Raw genomic sequence first — 18,644 nt, 5'->3', positions numbered from 1 at the left:
GGGCACCGTGGCTCACGCCTATAATCCCAGCACTTTGGTTGGCCGAGGAGGGCGGATCACCAGGTCAGGAGATCGAGACCATCCTGGCTAACACGGTGAAACCCCGTCTCTACTAAAAATACAAAAAAATTAACTGGGCGTGGTGGCGGGCGCCTGTAGTCCCAGCTACTCGGGAGGCTGAGGCAGGAGAATGGCATGAACCCGGGAGGCAGAGCTTGCAGTGAGCCGAGATCGCGCCACTGCCCTCCAGCCTGGGTGACAGAGCGAGACTCTGTCTCAAAAAAAAAAAAAAAAAAAAAAAAAAAAAAAAAAAAAATGCAAAGACCAAGGGGAATAAGGGTCAAAGAAGAATCTGGTGACAAGGGGGTAATTTGTGTCTCTGGAGAGGACTGTGTGAGGAGAACAAGGAATGTGGATGCCAGATGGCACCAGGTCAAACAGCAAATGAGACAAGATGAAAGAAATCAACAGCTTTTAGGAAGTTTGCTTAATTTATTTTTTTCTCTGAAGGTCCAAAAAATATCAGCTCATCCAAATTAAATTTTATTTTTACATTTTGCTACATGATTTTAGGTTTTAATTTTGGAAACACATTTCTCGCTACATGAAACCATGGAATTTCAGGCAGTTTATACATGAAATCAGATATTATTATCAAGGAGACAGGTGGAAGATGGCAGATAGGAGACAGGGCTAATGTGCATCTTGCACTTGCTCAGACAGAACACTGTGTGGAGACTCACATCACGAACTTTTATTCCAAGAACCACCACAGGAACTTACCAGGAACACCGAAAGAATTCACAGATCCTTTGAAAGGAGTGGCACACCACTGCAAATTCTGAGAGACGGGTGAAAAACTGAGTTCCTAGAGTGCGAGAGGAGAAAACCTGCCTCTGAACCCACATCTCCACTAGGGAATCTGAAAATCCAGATCACAGGAGAAGGATTTAACCTAACTCAGAGCTGGAATGGATTTAGGGATCTGGGCGAAATATAATAGTAGCAGCAATGGGAAAAGCCTTATAGGCACTCCCAGTCTCTCTAGCTTGAGCCCAGGGAATGTACATAACTGTATCTCACAGAGCGCCTCCAGGAAGGCAGCCAGTGGAATTAGGGAGGGGTCATGGGGTGAAAGAAGCTTCCAACTGAATTTTATAATAATTTTCACTGGGCGTGAACTTTCTTAAGCAGAATCTGGGGGGTGAGCAGAAACTGCTGCAGATATGAGCGCAGGAGCTATCAACACTGTGGGCAGGGAGGGGTGAGGCCTGAAAGCTGTGCTTGCTTTCTCAGCAGGGAAGCCTATGGCCTGGGGCGGGTCTGAGTTCAGTATGCGCAGGCTGCCTGGATGGAAACTCGGCTCTATTAGCAGAGCACCACAGGAGTGAGACTGGCCTGGCCAACTGCGCGGGAGCTGGGTAAGGCCTTTTGCTACCAGGTATCCCCCACTTCCCTGATAAACTATATGACACAGCAGAGGCAGCCATAATCCACTTTGGAACGTAACCTCATTGGCCTGAGAACCACACCCCCCAACCCCCACAGTGGCTGCAGCAAGCCCTACCCAGGGAGAGTCTGACCTGCCCAAGGAGAGTCTATCCCTGCCCCCACTTGATGGTATTTCTCTACCTGTCCTGGTAGCAGAACACAGAAGACATAAACTCTTGAGAGCTTTATGGACCCACTTATCGCCTGAGAAACCAGAATACCTTCCTTGGACAAGTTAGGGCAAGCTTAAATCCCACTGTTACTACTGCAGCTGGTGCCTTCTTGAAAACACCACCTCCTGGCTGGAGGTGGACCAACCCAGGCCATTACTGCAACCCATGACAGAATAACCCTGATCCCAGGAAGAAGAAAAGAACAGCTAATACTGCTGCCTGTAACATCCTGGCTAATCAGAGGTCCTGAGTCTGTCCACATGATGACTTCACTGCTAGCATAACCAGCATCTGAGAAAGCTGGCACATTAAACCCAAGGATTCTCACAGAGTCTACTTCACTCCCCTGCCACCTCCACCAGAGCAAGTACTGGTATCCACAGCTGGGAGACCTGAAGACTGGTCATATCACAGGACTTTTTGCAGACATTTGCCAGCACCAGCCTGGAGCCTGGTAGTCCTGCTGGGTGGTTAGACTAAGAAGAGAAATAACAATCACTGCAGTCCAGCTCTCAGGATGTCCCATTTCTAAGGGAAGGGGGTGAGCACTACATCCAAGGATCACCCTATGGAACAAAAGAATGTGAACAGCAGGCCTTGAGTTCCAAATCTTTCCAGTGGTGGGAAGTTTCTCATAGCAGAGACACAATTGCAGTGCTGGGCGCAGTAGGGAAAGTCTGTACCTCTACCCCAAATGGCAGGCAGTGCCTGCGATTGTGTAGGGCCTTGAAGAAGGGGTCCTTGTTCCCCCTGGCACTCTACTGCAGACACAGTTGGGCTTCCCCCAGAAGAATGGAGGCACCTATAGACAGCCTTTCTGGAACAATCCAGGGTGAGTGCAGCCCCACAGGAGGAACACACTCCAGATTCAGGCCTGCATGAGAAGCAAAGTCACAATTCCTCCCTACTGGGAACATCAACATTTCCATAGATGAAAAGAGGTGCCTGTCTGATCTGAATAACCAGAACACTGGGACAGGAATGATGCTGTGAGGTGAGTAGCTTTCCTGCTGACCTGGCAGGAGAGCTGAGGTAACTCCCACTCTTCACCTTGATAAAACCTCAGCACATCTAACTGAGAGCTCCTCCAGCCAACTTCATCAAGGCTGAGACCTCAGCCCACCATCGGGTATTACATCTACCCACCCGCCTTAGCCACAACCAGTGCCTAACCAGGGATACCTCTCCTAATAGCCTAAAGCCTGAATCATCAACTCAGTAAATAAAACAGTGAGAAAAAAGTTAAATAAATAAATAAAGGGTACACCATGAGAACAAGATAAGCTTCAAGAGATACCTGCCATTCCAACTCCGTAAGAGGCAGTGAACTCACCCACACACCAAGAATGTAACAACTGCAAACAGCATAAGGGAAAGCCAGCACACAAAAAAACTTTCTGTAACTAAGGATCTCATACAGTCTCCACCCCTACAAGCACCAAGAATTAAATTAGGCTAAAATAAACATTAAAGTCTAATCCTTAAGAGGGAAAAAATAAATTTAAGTTAAAAATTTAAGCAAAAATAAATTCAAGAACAATTTTAAGAAATAGTCTACCCTAATGAGAAGAAACCAGAAAAGTAATTCTAGTAATAAAACAAACCAGGGTTCTATAACATGAAAGGTCACACTAACTCCCCAGGAATGGATCCAAACCAAGAAGAAATCTCTGAATTGCCAGATAAAGAATCCAGAATTGTACTACTCAAGGAGATACAAGAGAAAGGTAAGTTGGCTGAAAACTAACTTAAAGAAACTTAAAAAAAAACAGGACATCAATAAAAAATTTTCCAGAGAAATATATATCATAAGGAAAAAACAATCATAACTTCTGGAAATGAAAGACTTGCTTAGGAAAATAAAAAATGCAGTGGAAAGTTTCAACAATAGACTAGAACAAGCAGAAAAAAACTTCAGAGGTCAAAGACAAGGATTTCAAATTAACACAATCCAACAAAGACAAAGCCTCCTCCAAGAAATTTGGGATTATGTTAAATGGCCAAACCTAAGAATAATTGCTGTTTCTGAGGAAGAAGAAAAATTTTAGTTTGGAAAACTTATTTGAGGAAATAATTGGGGAAAACTTCCCTGGCCTTGCCAGAGATCTAGACAACCAAATACAAGAAGCTCAAAGAACTCCTGTGAAATTATTCACAAAAAGATCATCACATGGGCACATGGTCATCAGGTTATCTAAAATCAAGACAAAGAAAAGAATCTTAAGAGCACTGAGGCAAAAGCATCAAGTAACCTATTAAGGAAAACCTATCAGATTAACAGCTGGTTTATTAGCAGAAATCTTACAAGCCAGAAGGGATTAGGGTCCCATCATTAGCCTCCTTAAACAAAATAAGTGGCAGACAATTAGCCAAGAATTTTGTATCCAGCAAAACTAAGCTTCATAAATGAAAGAGAGAAAGTCTTTTGCACACAAACAAATGCTGAGAGAAATTGCCACTACCAAGCCAGCCTGACAAGAAATGCTCAAGGGAGTTCTACATCTTGAAACAAAACCTTGAAATACACCAAAATAGAACTTCCTCAAAGCGTAAATCTCACAGGACCTATAAAACAAGAACAAAATGAAACAAAACAAAACAGTATTTAGGCAACAACTAGCATAATGAATAGAACAGTACCTCACATCTCAATACTAACTTTGAATGTAAATGGCCTAAATGCTCCACTTAAAAGACACAGGATGGCAAAATGGATTAAAAACCACCAACCAAGTATCTGCTGTCTTCAAAAGACTCACCTAACACATAAGGAATCACATCAACTTAAGGTAAAGAGGTGGAAAAAGATATTCCACACAAATGGGAACTAAAAGTGAGCAGGAGTAGCTATTCTTATATCAAACAAAACAGACTTTAAAGTAACAACACTAAAAAAAAAGACCAAGAAGGACATTATGTAATGATAAAAGGATTAGTCCAATAAGAAAATATCACAATCCTAAATACACATGCACTGAATACTGGAGCTCCAAAATTCATAAAACAATTACTACCAGACCTGAGAAATGAGATAGATGGCAATGCAATAATAGTGGGGGACTTCAATACTACAATGACAGCACCAGACATGTCATCAAGATGGAAAATCAACAATGAAACAATAGACTTAAACTATACACTAGAACTAATGGACTTAACATATATTTACAGAGCATTCTACCAAACGATTGCAGTATACATTCTTTTCATCAGCACATGAAACATTCTCTAAGATAGACCATATGACAGGCCACAAAACAAGTCTCAATAAATTTAAGAAAACCAAATTCATATCAAGTATCCTCTCAGAGCACAGTGGAATAAAACTGGAAATTGACTCCCAAAGGAAGCCTTAAAACTATACAAATATGTAGATATTAAATAATCTGCTCTTGAATAATCTTTGTTCAACAATGAAATCAAGATGGAAATTAAAAAATTCTTTGAACTGAATGATAATAGTGAGACAACTTATCAAAACCTCTGGGATACAACAAAAGCAGTGCTAAGAGGAAATTTCATAGCATTAAATGCCTACATCAAAATGTCTGAAAGACCCCAAATAAACAACCTAATGTCACATCTCAAGGAACTAGAGAAACAGAAGCAAACCAAACCCAAACCCAGCAGAAGAAAAAAAAAATAACAAAGATCAGAGCAGAACTAAATGAAATTGACCAAAAAATGATATAAAAGTTAAATGAAACAAAAATCTGGTTCTTCAAAAAGATAAACAAAATTGATAGACCATTAGCAATATTAACCAAGAAAACAAGAGAGAGAATCCAAAGAAGCTCAACTAGAAATGAAATGGGAGCTATCACAACTGATACCACAGAAATACATTCAAGGCTACCACAAATACCTTCATGCACACAAACTAGAAAATCTACAGGAGACGGATAAGTTCCTGGAAATATATCAATACAACCCTCCTAGATGAAATCAGGAAGAAATAGAAACTCTGAACAGACCAATAATATGTAGTGAGATTGAAACAGTAATAAAAAAAATTGACAATTAAAAAAAAGTCCAGGGCCATATACATTCACAGCTAATTCTATCAGACATTTAAAGAAGAATTGGTACCAATCCTACTGGAACTATTCCAAAAGACAGAGAAAGAGGAAATCCTCCCAGATCATTCTATGAAGCTGGTATCACCAAATGTAATGCCCAAACCAGGAAAGGACATAACAAGAAAAGAAAACATATCCCTGATGAACATAGATACAAAAATCCTCAACAAAATACCAGCTAACCGAATCCAACAGCATATCAAAAATATAATCCACCATGATCAAGTGGATTTCATACCAGGGACTCAGGGATGCTTAAACATATGCAAATCAATAAATGTGATACATTACATAAACAGAATTAAAAACAAAAATCATATGATCATCTCAATAGACACAGAAAAGTTATTTGACAAAATATGGCATCCTTTTATGATTAAAGATCTCTGCATAATCAGCATAGAAGGGACATACTTCAAGATAATAAAAGCCATCTATGACAAACCCACAGCCAGCCTCATACTAAATGGGAGAAAAGTTGACAGCATTCCCTCAAGAACTGGAACAAGATAAGGATGCCCACTTTCACCACTTCTATTCAATATAGTACAGGAAGTCCTAGCCAGAGCAATCAGACAAGAAAAAGAAACAAAAGGCATCTAAATTGGAAAAGAGGAAGTCAAACTGTTGCTGTTCACTGATGATATGACTGCATACCTAGAAAACCCTAAAGACTCATCCAAAAAGCTACTAGATCTGATGAATGAATTCAGTAAAGTTTCAGGATACAAAATCAATGTACACAAATCAGTAGCACTGCTGTACGCCAACAATGACCAAACTGAGAATCAAATAAATAACTCAATCCCTTTTACCATAGCTGCAAAAAATAAAAAATAAAATACTTAGGAATATACTTAACCAAGTAGGTGAAAGATACCTACAAGGAAAATGACAAAACACTGCTGAAAGAAACCAAAGATAACACAAACAAATGGAAACACAAATGAAAACCCATGCTCATGAATGGGTAGAATCAGTATTGTGAAAATGACCATACTGCCAATAGCAATCTATAGATTCAATGCAATTCCCATCAAAATATCATTATCACTCTTCACTGAACTAGAAAAAACAATTCTGAAATTCACATGGAACCCCCCAAAAAGCCCACATAGCCAAAACAATGCTAAGCAAAAAGAACAAATCTGGAGGTATCACATTACCAGACTTCAAACTATACTACAAAGCTGTAGTTACCAAAATAGCATGGTACTGGTATAAAAATAGGCATGTAGAACAATGGAAGAGAACAGAGAATCCAGAAATGAAGCCAATACTTACAGTAAACTGATCTTTGGCAAAGCAAACAAAAACATAAAGTGGGGAAAGGACACCCTATTCAACAAATGGTGCTGGGATAATTGGAAAGTCACATGTAGAAGAATGTAGAAGAACGAAACTGGATCCTCATCTCTCACCTTACACAAAAATCAACTCAAGATGAATCTGAGACTTAAATCTAAGACCTGAAACTATAAAAATTCTAGAAGACAACATCAGAAAAAGTCTTCTAGACATAGGCTTAGGCAAAGAGTTCATGACCAAGAACACAAAAGCAAATGCAACATAAATAAACATATGGGACCTAATTAAACTAAAAAGCTTCTGCACAGCAGAAGAAATAATCAGCAAACAGACAAACCAGAGTGGGAGAAAATCTTTGTAAACTATGCATCTGACAAAGGACTAATATCCAGAATCTAAAAGAAACTCAAACAAATCAGCAAGAACAAAACAACCCCATCAAAAAGTGGGTAAAGGACATTAATATGGTTTGCCTGGGTCCCCACCCAAATCTCATCTTGAACTGTAGCTCCCATAAGTTCTACGTGTTGTGGGAGGGACCTGGTGGGAGATAATTGAATCATGGGGATGGTTTCCCACATACTATTTTTGTGGTAGTAAATAAGTCTCATGAGATCTGATGGTTTTATAAGGGGTTCCCCTATTGCTTGACTCTCATTCTCTCTTTCCTGCTGCCATGTAAGATGTGCCTTCTACCTTCTGCCATAATTGTGAGGCATTCCCAGCCACGTGGAACTGTGAATCCATTAAACCTCTTTTTCTTTATAAATTACCCAGTCTTGGGTATGTCTTTATCAGCAGCATGATAACAGACTAATACAGACATGAATCGACAATTCTCAAAAGGAGATATACAAATGGCCAACAAACGTGAAAAAATGCCCGACATCACTAATTATCAGAGAAATGCAAATTAAAACTACAATGAAATACCACCTCACTCCTGCAAAAATGACCATAATTTAAAAATCAAAAAATAATAGACATTGGCACTGATGTGGTGAAAAGTGAATACTTTTATACTGCTGGTGGGAATGTAAACTACTACAACCACTATAGAAAACAGTATGAAGATTCCTTAAAGAACTAAAAGCATAACTACTGTTCAATCCAGCAATCCCACTGCTGGGTATCTACCCAAAGAGAAAGAAGTCATTTTATGAAAAAGACACTTACACATGCATATTTATAGCAGCACAATTTGCAATTGCAAAAATATGGAACCAGCTTACATGCCCATCAACTGATGAGTGGATAAAGAAAATGTGATATATATATATAATACATATCTGATATATTTTGTATACATATATATAAAATATATATCTGATATATTATATATACATCTATATATAAAATATAACTGTGGTAGGAAGTCCAGATTTTTCTTTATTTGTAAATAAGTCCTCTTGTTTTTAAGGCCAAAACTACTATATTTAAGTCTTGCTTTTAAATCTTGCTTTCTGAGTCTAGTTAATATATATTCATATATACCGTGGAATACTACTCAGCCATAAAAGGGAATGAAATAATGGCATTTGCAGCAATCTGGATGGAGTTGGAGACCGTTATTCTAAGTGAAGTAACTCAGGAATGGAAAATCAAACATTGTATGTTCTCATTTATAAGTGGGAACTAAGCCGTGAGGATGCAAAGGCATAAGAACAATGTAATGGACTTTGGGGACTCAGGGGGAAGGGTTCGAGGGGGGTGAGGGATAAAAGACTCCACCTTGGGTACAATGTACACTGCTTGGGTGATGGGTGCAGCAAAATCTCAGAAATCACCCCTGAAAAACTTATCCATGTAACCAAAAGCCACCTGTTTCCCAAAACTATTGAAATAAAATTTTAAAAGATAAAAAATTATTATCTAAATTGTCATTAGTGATAAGACAGTTAGAAATATTAAAAATGTTAAAGACTAGAAATAAAAACACCAATCATCATTAGAAGATTTTAGTGAGGTGTGATCTTGAAATGTCATGTGCTAAGAATTCTTCAGAAGAAGCCTGCTACTAAATAGTTTTCCAAAGCAGTGTCTTGAACACTTGGATTAAGTATAGACTCAGAAAGCAAGATTTAAATGTAGTAGTTTTGGCCTTAAAAGCAAAATGACTTATTTACAAATAAATAAAGAAAAATCTGGACTTCCTACCACACTTATATTTTTAGGATGCTGATGAAGGTTTCAGTAAGTAGTAACTGGGTAATGAAATCAGATCTGTGAAAAGAGTATTAAAAATGGAGCTCAAGGCTGGGCGTCGTGGCTCACGCCTGCAATCTCAGCACTTTGGGAGGCTGAGGAGGGTGGATCACCTGAGGTCAGGAGTTAGAGATCAGCCTGGCCAACATGGTGAAACCCTATCTCTACTAACAAAACAAAACAAAACAAAACAAAATCAGGGCGGGGTGGCACATGCCTGTGGTCTCAGCAACTCAGGAGGCTGAGGCAGGAGAATCGCTTGAACTCAGGAGGCAGAGGCTGCAGTGAGCTGAAATTGCACCACAAATAAATAAATAAATAAAGGAGTTGGAAGTGAGGAAAGTACAGTATTATATGCTGATGAAACATTATTACACTATGGACTGTGATTCAGAATTAGACTCAATCCAGGACTCTACTGACATCACAATTCTGAAAAACATCAAGAAAAACTTTTTTTCCTGTGCAAAAACTTATGTGTTTTGGTAAGGAAATAGAACAATCTATTGAATGGCCAAAATAGGAGACTAGCATCATCTTTAACCTTTCTATTTCTTTCATTCTCCAAATCAAATTCATCAGGAAAACCCTGTTGGTTCATTTCAACTTTCAAAATAGATGTGGAGTCTATTTTCTCACTGCTTCCACTACTCTCCACCTTAGTTCAAGCCGCCATCATCACTCACCGGGGCTCTTGCAATCACCTCCTAACTAAACTCCATACTTCCACCTTATCCTTCTACAGTCCCTTTTCAACACCGCAGCCAGAGGGACCCATTAAAGCATTAAATTGGAGCAGGTCTCTGCTCAAAACCTTGCACTATCTCCTCATAACACTCACAGTGAAAAGCCAGAGTCCACCAGGTGGGCCTTCTGATGGCCCTACACAGTCTGGTCCCCTCTCATTTCTTCTTACTCCTGCACTCTGCTCCAGACCCTCTGGCCTCCTCACTGTCCCTGGAACATACCAGGCCCCCTCCTACCTTAGGGCCTCTGCTCTAGCTGTCCTGCTTTGTGATGCCATCAAATATGGCACGAAAAGGGTTGTGCTGTATTTTAAATGTCCCATTTTGAAGAATTAAAAAGACTTAAGCCTGCACCCTTGAGAAGACTGTAAAAGCAACTTCTTTCTGTCCAATCAAGGCCAGAGGTCCCTGGGGCCTTGGCCACTTGGTGCCTGCAGAACAGACTGAGCCCTAGGGAGAAGGGAGTGATAAGGGTAAAAAGGAAACCAGGGAAGGGTGGAGGAAAGGAAGAAAGTCTATTGAGCAACCACCTGCCACTGACTCTGTGTAGCCTGAAAGGTGACTCAAGGGAAAAGTAAATAGTCTGCAATATCTGTGGCTTTTGTATGGAGTTGGGACTGGCTACTAGTTAGAGAATTCATTCTTGCATTGGTTCCACATTTCTTCAAGAATTCTTACAATTAGACCCAATATTTAATTTTCTTTTAAGCTTTTCCATGTAGTTTACATATTTGAGAATGTTTTGAATTAAGATATTATTTTTTAACACTTGTTTATGTGTGTGTGACACTCTGAATTTAATGCATAATTTAAATATAGCTAGCTAGAGAGAAGTATATATTGAAAATAGGTGATAGCTACATTGTGTTTTAAACACATTTCTATAGCAAAATGGGAGGTGAGCATATGCAGTGATCTGATTACTTTAGTGTGGTATTAATATTATTTATGTCCCCACCATGAAAAATGCAAGTCTATTTCTATGTGAAATTTTATAGTTAAAATTCAGCTATACAGGTAGTTTAATGCAGTGTTAAAGATTTTAGGACTCCTTATTTCCAAGAATTATTTAATGCTAAATCTGAAGGGCATTGGAGCTAAATCCCTTCAGATTACAGATGATGAAACTGAGGCCCGAAAGAGATATGTGACTCTTAGTGACACAGGTAAGTCTAGGGCCTAGTCCAGGGTGCCTGCTTTCCATTAAAATGTCTTTTTGCCTTGAAGATGATAGACATTTAAAGGTGAGTTGGGTCAGCTTTCTATAGCACCAGTGTTCAGAGACAGAAATAATACTGTATTTCAAGAATGCTAAAATGCACATTTTTTTCCCCACATTTTTACACCTCTTCCCTAGGCTAAACATCATATTCCTTTCATATATATATAGACTTGGGATCTCACTATATTATCCAAGCTGGCCTTGAATTCCTAGACTCTGGCAATCCTTCTGCCTTAGCCTCCCCAGCAGCTGGGATTATAGGCAAGCACCACTGAGCCCAGCTAACCATCACATTTCTTGAAAACAGTTAGTTGCTATTTTATATACATTACTTGGAAATCAACAACTGAAAGAGATTTCAAAAGGGTAAACAGCGAGAAAGGGTTATATGTCGGGAAATGATTTTCAAGAACAAAGTAATCAGAGACCCCATGAGAAATAGGCCATTGGGCTCCAAGTACTTAAAAGCACCAAGGAGCACCACTCACACTATAGCCTAGGCCAAGCTTGTCCAACCCACGGCCTATGGGTCACATGTGGCCCAGGACAGCTTCGAATGCAGCCCAACACAAACTCATAAACTTTCTTAAATCATTGCGAGTTTTTTTTTTTTTTTTGCAACTTTTTTTTCTTTTTAGCTCATCAGCTATCCTTAGTGTATTTTATGTGTGGCCCAAGACAATTCTTCTTCCAGTGTGGCCCAGGGAAGCCCAGATATTGGACATGCCTGGTCTAAGCAAATGGTGCTTCAGGAGTTATGCATTGCACAGGCCCTGTAACCTTATGCTGCATCCTGATTGAACTTGATCTTAAAATTGCATGAGTAAGATAGACCCCTAACCTGAAGCTAGGAGCCTGAGTCTTGGGAAAAAAAAAAAAAACACTCCTGTCAGCCAAAAGAATTTGGTGTTTTATTATTATTATTATTATTATTTGTAGACAGGGTATCACTTGGTCACCCAGGCTGAGTGCAGTGGAGTGAACACAGCTCATTGCAGCCTCCATCTCCTGGGCTCAAGCAATCCTCCCACCTCAGCCCCCTAAGTAGCTGGGACTACAGGTGCACGCCACCATATTTGGCTGATTTTTTGCATTTTTTGTAAAGACGGAGTTTCACCACACTGCCCAGGCTGATCTTGAACTTGTGAGCTCAAGCAATTCTCTCACCTCGGCCTCCTGAAGGGCTAGGATTATAGGTGTGAGCCATGGCACTCGACGTATTGCATTTTACTCCCTTTATTGTGCCATGGAATCTGTCACTTTTTTTTTTTTTTTTTTTTTTTTTGAGACGGAGTCTCGCTCTGTCGCCCAGGCTGGAGTGCAGTGGCGCAATCTCGGCTCAGGGCAAGCTCCGCCTCCCGGGTTCACGCCATTCTCCTGCCTCAGCCTCGCCGAGTAGCTGGGACTACAGGCGCCCGCCACCACGCCCGGCTAATTTTTTTGTATTTTTAGTAGAGACAGGGTTTCACCGTGGTCTAGATGTCCTGACCTCGTGATCCGCCCGCCTCGGCCTCCCAAAATGCTGGGACTACAAGCGTGAGCCACCGCGCCCGGCCGAATCTGGCACATTTTTAATACTTAAGATTGTTTTTCAACACTATCATATAAAACTATGTGCAATAATATTCAAATAATGAAAAACAACTTAAATACTAACACCTTGATTGACTTGACAATCTTGTAACTTAAATAGAAATAGTATTTAGCATTTCAGATTGCTAGCTCTCTTACTTTAAGCTAAATATAGGTTCACCATTGCTGACTTACATAATTGATAGAGCAGAGGAACAAATTCCTTAAGTAAAAGCAGGAATGTGTAAGATATCTTCGAGTTGCTGTCAGTTGTGCATTAGGTGGCAGAAACGTTGAAAGCATATGCTTCAAGTCTGTGTTCTGTGCCTGTCCTCACTTCAGCTACAGGAGCAGAATCAGGAGTTTCCAATGTGAAGCTTCTAACTCAAGAGAACAACTGAAGCTTTCAGGTGAGTAAAGAGAAATTTGCCCTTGTGTGTTCTAAAGCCATTCTAGCAGACAACACCGCTGTAGGGACCTGCGCTTCCCAACAAAGCACAAATCTGGTCTAGGGCTGAACATTAGCTGCCATTACTTTCATAGTTAAACATTTGCCTTTCTTTGGCAGCAATAGCAATAGCAGCTGATGTTTTTTAAAGCAATGGCAGCTAATGTTTAGAGAGCACCTGATATGCATTAAGTCATTTAAGACTGTTTACTGAGAGATGTTTGGTGTTGAGTACATGTAAACTTCCTGTTTTTCAATGAAAGTCAACAGGAAAGTGGGCTTTACTTTTCAGAAACTCACTTTGGCTGGAATGGATAGCATTTATTGGGAAGGACAGGTTAGCTGTTTGGCCAGCACGCCCACAGGGGATCTTCAGTAGTGTGAGGTAAGGGTCTCTGCAAGCCAAATAAAAAGCATTCTGTTGACTTTTCATGCAAAGTCCACTTGACATGTTTTACTAATTTGAACATCGGTGTTAATAATCAAAAGGAGAAAGCATGTTGTTTTCTAAATTGTTTTGACTTAAATAAAGCATTTTTCTACATACAACTAGAAGAAATAAAAAATTCATCTTTTTAGAAGAAGATATTTTATAGCACGAATATATTTCCTCTTAGGAGATTTAAAAGAGTGTTCCTTTAATGGTTGAATGTGCAGCATTTCACTAAAGATACAAAAGAAATTTAAGATTATTTTATTCCAAAGGCTCCCTAAATATGTTATCAGAACATAAATTTACCACTTGAATCTAGAAAAAAAGAATCTACTTCCTGCCTTGTGTAATAAGATGAAAGCCTGAAGGTAAAAAGAATGAACAACCATGTGAGAGATTGGGTATGTGCATCTTTTAAAATTAGGTCTTTAATCTTCACTGGCACTCCTGAACTCAATAGTGCTACAACCAGGCTCCCTCATAAAAAGAGATAATAAGAATTCCTGACCATAATGGCCTGGAAGTCTTAGAAGCACAAAATCAAAGAGTAAATAAATCATAAACTAACCTTCAATTTTTGAGCACTGTGGGTTTTTAAAAGGCTGAATGTGAGGCTTTTTGTCCTCTTTATATAAGATAAAGTTATTAAGCTTTCAAAAAGATGGAATAGTTTAAATTCCTTTCCAAAACCTCTGCCCTCTGTCGACTTACCATTCAGATTGTGGCACAATTCAGAGGGGTTTATTAGTGAGGGGATTTCATGTTTCATGGGTTAGCAAAGCAGAACACTTGTTGAATAAATGAAGCCCACTGCTTTGAATAGCCCACCATAAAGTTGCATTTCCTGATTCTACTTCTGCCTACAGAAGAGATTCGATTTCTCCTCCTTTACCCCAAAGTCACCCACCTCTGCCATGTCTCCTTGAAGTCTAAAGACAACATAAAAAGGCAGCAGAAAACCAAAAAATGGGGAGGACTTTTTTGTATGTTCTTAGATACAAATCTAGGCAAGTAAAAAACTATGACAAGAACAACAGCAACAAGAAACCCTGGATACCGATATGATCCCTTGACCTGTTCCTGTATTCCTGGAAGCTTTCTGAAAACGAGATAATTTCAGTCTGCTGTGTAATTATTCCTACTTATCAAGGCCTATTTCAGTTTGAATCCTACTGCAGACTGAAATATGCCAAGATCTTTCATTAACATACCATAGATTTTCTTTTCATTATAAATCAAACTAAATAGGTCATGATTGCTTAATCAGTATGCAAAGTATTGCCTCTGGGAATCACACACATCCTCTGACAGCTAAAAATTTTTTTTAGTGCTTTGAAATCTAATTCTACCCAACCTAACCTGATCATAGCTCATCATTTCTTCACATCAAATTTTTCATCATATGAGGTGTAGATTTTGTCCTGGAATGGGTATCATAAACAGCACTAAGAGCAGGGGTTTAATCAATTCAGAGGGATACAGATTTTATCGCTCCTCCAAACATATGATTAAGATCCGCTGCCTTCCCTCAGCAACCAAGAGGAAAGGGTTGGAGACAGACCCTTTCCCCAAATTATATGGTTGATAGACTTATGCCTCCTCCTAAAGACAGGGACTGGTTCTTCCCTACAAAGGAAAGTTCACTTCATTCCTAAAGGTTAGTGAGTTCATGACCATTTGTATTTATTAAGTAATCCCCAGGGAAATCTCATCTAGTCATCTAGTTTTCGATGTTATCTATATGCAGATGAATCCCAAATGTCCATCTCTGCCTTAAACTTTTCCCCTGAGTTGTCCTCTCAGTCTATAAATCTGTTTATCTATTAGGCATTTCAGACTTTACGGAGCCAAAACGAATTATTGGGCCTCTCCTCCAGACTTGTTTCTCAATCTTTCTCACAGCAGCAAATAATCACTTCATGCCTACAAAGTGTCAGATGCTGTCCTGCAGGCTTTACGAACATTAACTTACTGAATCTTCACTACCTATGGGATCGGTATTAAGATGATCCACTTCATGAATGCAGCAAGGCCTAGATTTCAACCCAAGCAACCATGAGCCTAAGCACAATGCCCGTAAACAGTTCCAACACTCACTCAGTAACCCAAGTCAAAGGCCTAGACATCACACTTGGTCCTATTTCCTTCATCATCCGCCTGCAAACCACTGTGATCTGTTCTCCAAATCCTTTCTATCCCCCTTGTCCATGATTTTGTCAAATAAACAAACAAACAACAACAACAACAAAACTCAAACTCTGTCTTCCTAACTAGACTCTAAACTCCATAACCCCAGAATAAATCTAGGCTATTCATCCAGCAAAATGCTTTACATTAAGTAGACTACCTGGCTATAAAACCTATGAGTTTTTCAAACATGGAAAAACACAAATTAGACATTATCCCCTGTGGGAAGAGGCTAGAAGCCTTCTTTGAACTTACCAGCTCTATTTCCAGTCCCAGGAGGAATATGAGTCTCTCCCCTCCCTTCCCCTAGCAGACCTTGCACAAACTTGGCACTCCCTCTGCTCAGACATTCCCACCTCCCTGCCAGGCACCTCTCTCCTTCAGCAACAAAACTGCCAGCATTGCCCCGCCTTCCATTTGGTTAGTTTACCTATGCAATGTGATTAGGAAGGCCATGCAGGAAGGTCTTCCTGGTACTTATACCCCACAGCGAAGTTCAGACCAGTGTATACGAAACCCTCAGGCCTGGATTAAATACAGAGGTGATCAAACCCAGAGAATTAGAGCTTGTTCAGCTTTACACTGTCAGGGCCATTAATTGGTATTGGCCACGAAAGTGGAAAGACAGAGGCCAAAACTACTGACAGATAAGCTTATTTAATTTAATGCCTAAAATCCAGGTATCCTTTCAGGAGATTGTTCATATGGTGTTGCAATTTATCTTTTAAATTGCTGCACATCAATGTGTGGTTTCTTATTTTTTCCTGTAATTGTCATCATTAGTTTGGGGAAGGTTGGTTAACTTCTGGAGATAAACTGACAAGCTTCCTGGCTCCATTCTGCCTGACTCTGGGCTGTGCCCTGAACCTATCTGGTTGAGTCCTTAGGGTGCACAAGCATAGAGCCCAACAGGACTGGTAGGCCATATTTAGAGGGAGAAAAACATTCTCATTCTTATGGAAACTAAGGAAGTTGGGGAGATGTCATGCTCGTTTTAGACCCAATTCCTCATACAAAGGACATCTTCTCATAGCAGCAAAAAGTCTTACATCTTAGTTCTTAGGAACCAGCAGGCAAAGTTGGCTGCTGGCAAAACTGAAATAATTGCTGTCAATTATTGGTACCTCTTCCTACCATCAGGTCTCTCTATGCCTAAGAGAAAGAGAGAAAAATCGACTCCCACTTAGGTATTAGGAATGCAATATCTTTACCTTCCAAAGTATGACAGTAGAGAAGAAAATGCACAACCCAAAGACAATTTCTTAATGGTGAAATTTGGGACTAAAGTTAGGCCTAGGGATAAAGCCTCTATGATTTCCTCACCAGCCCCTAACCCCCAGTACACAAAAAGAAGAAAAATCACATCACATATGTGGAGTTCTCCCCTTTGGTACAAGACCCCCTGGCAGTTAAAATACTTTGCAACATTAGAAAAGTGCCATCATCATTAAATATTTCATGCAACTTAAGAATAATCTAATAAAAAAAGTGATTGTAGAATAATCGAGATTATTCTGTAACTTACCTAACACTAGACAGGATGATAATGGCAAAGCAAAAACCATTTCTTCTTCTTTTTTTCTTTTGAGACAGAGTCTCCCTCTGTTGCCAGGCTGGATTGCAGTGGCACCATCTCGACTCATTGCAACCTCTGCCTCCTGGGTTCAAGCGATTCCCCTGCCTCAGCCTCCCGAGTAGCTGGGATTACAGGGGCGTGCCACCACATCCAGCTGATTTTTTGTATTTTTTAGTAGAGACGGGGTTTCACCATGTTAGCCAGGATGGTCTTGATCTCCTGACCTTGTGATCCACCCGCCTCGGCTTCCCAAAGTGCTGGGATTACAGGGCCAAAACTGTAATCTAAACCCAGCTCTAAAACTGGTCTAAACCCAGCTCTAAATATTCCCTAGAATAGGGAGAATGAAAAGTGCAAAACAAAAGATGAGAAGTACAAGGATTTCTTCGTAAATCAATTGCCAACAAGTCAGTATTGAAACTGCCAACCACTTTTGGAAGACATACATAGTGAGTGTCAAGTGTGCTGAGGAGAAAACACCTTCCCATTTATAGTTTTTATGAGAAAAGGTTTTAAAAAAAGTATATTTGACAAATGTTTAAAAATATATTATAAAGAGAAAAACATTTAAACAATAAAACCTAATGAAAGTAGTTTGAGTGAAAATAGAGTTTCAGTGAACAGAGTTTTATTTCATGAAGCTACTTTATAGAATCTGCTTCACATGCAACATACTTAATGATTATTCACATTTCTTTGCTTTGCTTTTAGAGTATTTTTTTTTCCTAGCTTCATGTGCCAAATCAGCCTTGTAGGAAAAATGAAACAAAATACAACAGAGTGAGGAGCCAGCAGGCTGAGTTAATAAAACACTGTTCATATGATACTTACGCAGTGGTAGTCTGCATGTCATGCCAGCTTTTGCTGAAGTTCTGTTTTAATTCATTCATCAGGTTCATGCCGAGTTTTTGTTTTATCTCAACTAGATGCCTTTCTTTCGCTGACAAAACTTGTCGTAGTGTTGTAATTTCGTCTTCTAGCTACAAGGAGGAGGGGAAATGGTGGGGGAAAATGTCAGACCAGCAAAAAAGGATACTTACAGAAGCTCTGGGTATTCCAAAGCAGCCTCTGACCCTCCTATTTATACAATCCCACATGTAGGTTTGCCAAACACACCCCATACAGATGATAGTCTAATATCTCAAAGTAGAAACAGAATTTTTCATTTTAATGATTATAGAAGTAATCTATGCTGCTTGTTAAA

General features: G+C 39.7%; 2 protein-coding genes across 13 annotated transcripts in view; one reads left to right on the top strand and one right to left on the bottom strand.

The window, feature by feature from the left end:
* The window catches only part of TPD52L1 (TPD52 like 1), a 116,166-nt gene that overhangs the window by 16,259 nt on the left and 81,263 nt on the right, over positions 1–18,644 (bottom strand). For all 10 annotated transcript variants that reach the window (XM_004087642.3, XM_030809639.1, XM_003255657.3 and 7 more), the window contains exon 3: positions 18,272–18,420. In XM_004087642.3, coding sequence (XP_004087690.1) covers positions 18,272–18,420 — 149 coding nt within the window. The remainder of the gene's footprint in view (positions 1–18,271; positions 18,421–18,644) is intronic.
* The window catches only part of HDDC2 (HD domain containing 2), an 82,748-nt gene that overhangs the window by 55,302 nt on the left and 8,802 nt on the right, over positions 1–18,644 (top strand). For all 3 annotated transcript variants that reach the window (XR_004029347.1, XR_004029348.1, XM_030809634.1), the window contains exon 7: positions 13,139–13,206. Coding sequence is in view for 1 of the 3 variants with exons in the window: in XM_030809634.1 (XP_030665494.1) it covers positions 13,139–13,171 (33 nt within the window). In the remaining 2 variants the exon portion in view is untranslated. The remainder of the gene's footprint in view (positions 1–13,138; positions 13,207–18,644) is intronic.

The sequence above is a fragment of the Nomascus leucogenys genome, chromosome 3 (assembly GCF_006542625.1).
Source record: "Nomascus leucogenys isolate Asia chromosome 3, Asia_NLE_v1, whole genome shotgun sequence".
In the NCBI taxonomy this organism is placed as follows: domain Eukaryota; kingdom Metazoa; phylum Chordata; class Mammalia; order Primates; family Hylobatidae; genus Nomascus; species Nomascus leucogenys.
The sequence above is the reverse complement of the archived record's forward strand: the minus strand, read 5'-3'. Positions and strand labels throughout refer to the sequence as shown.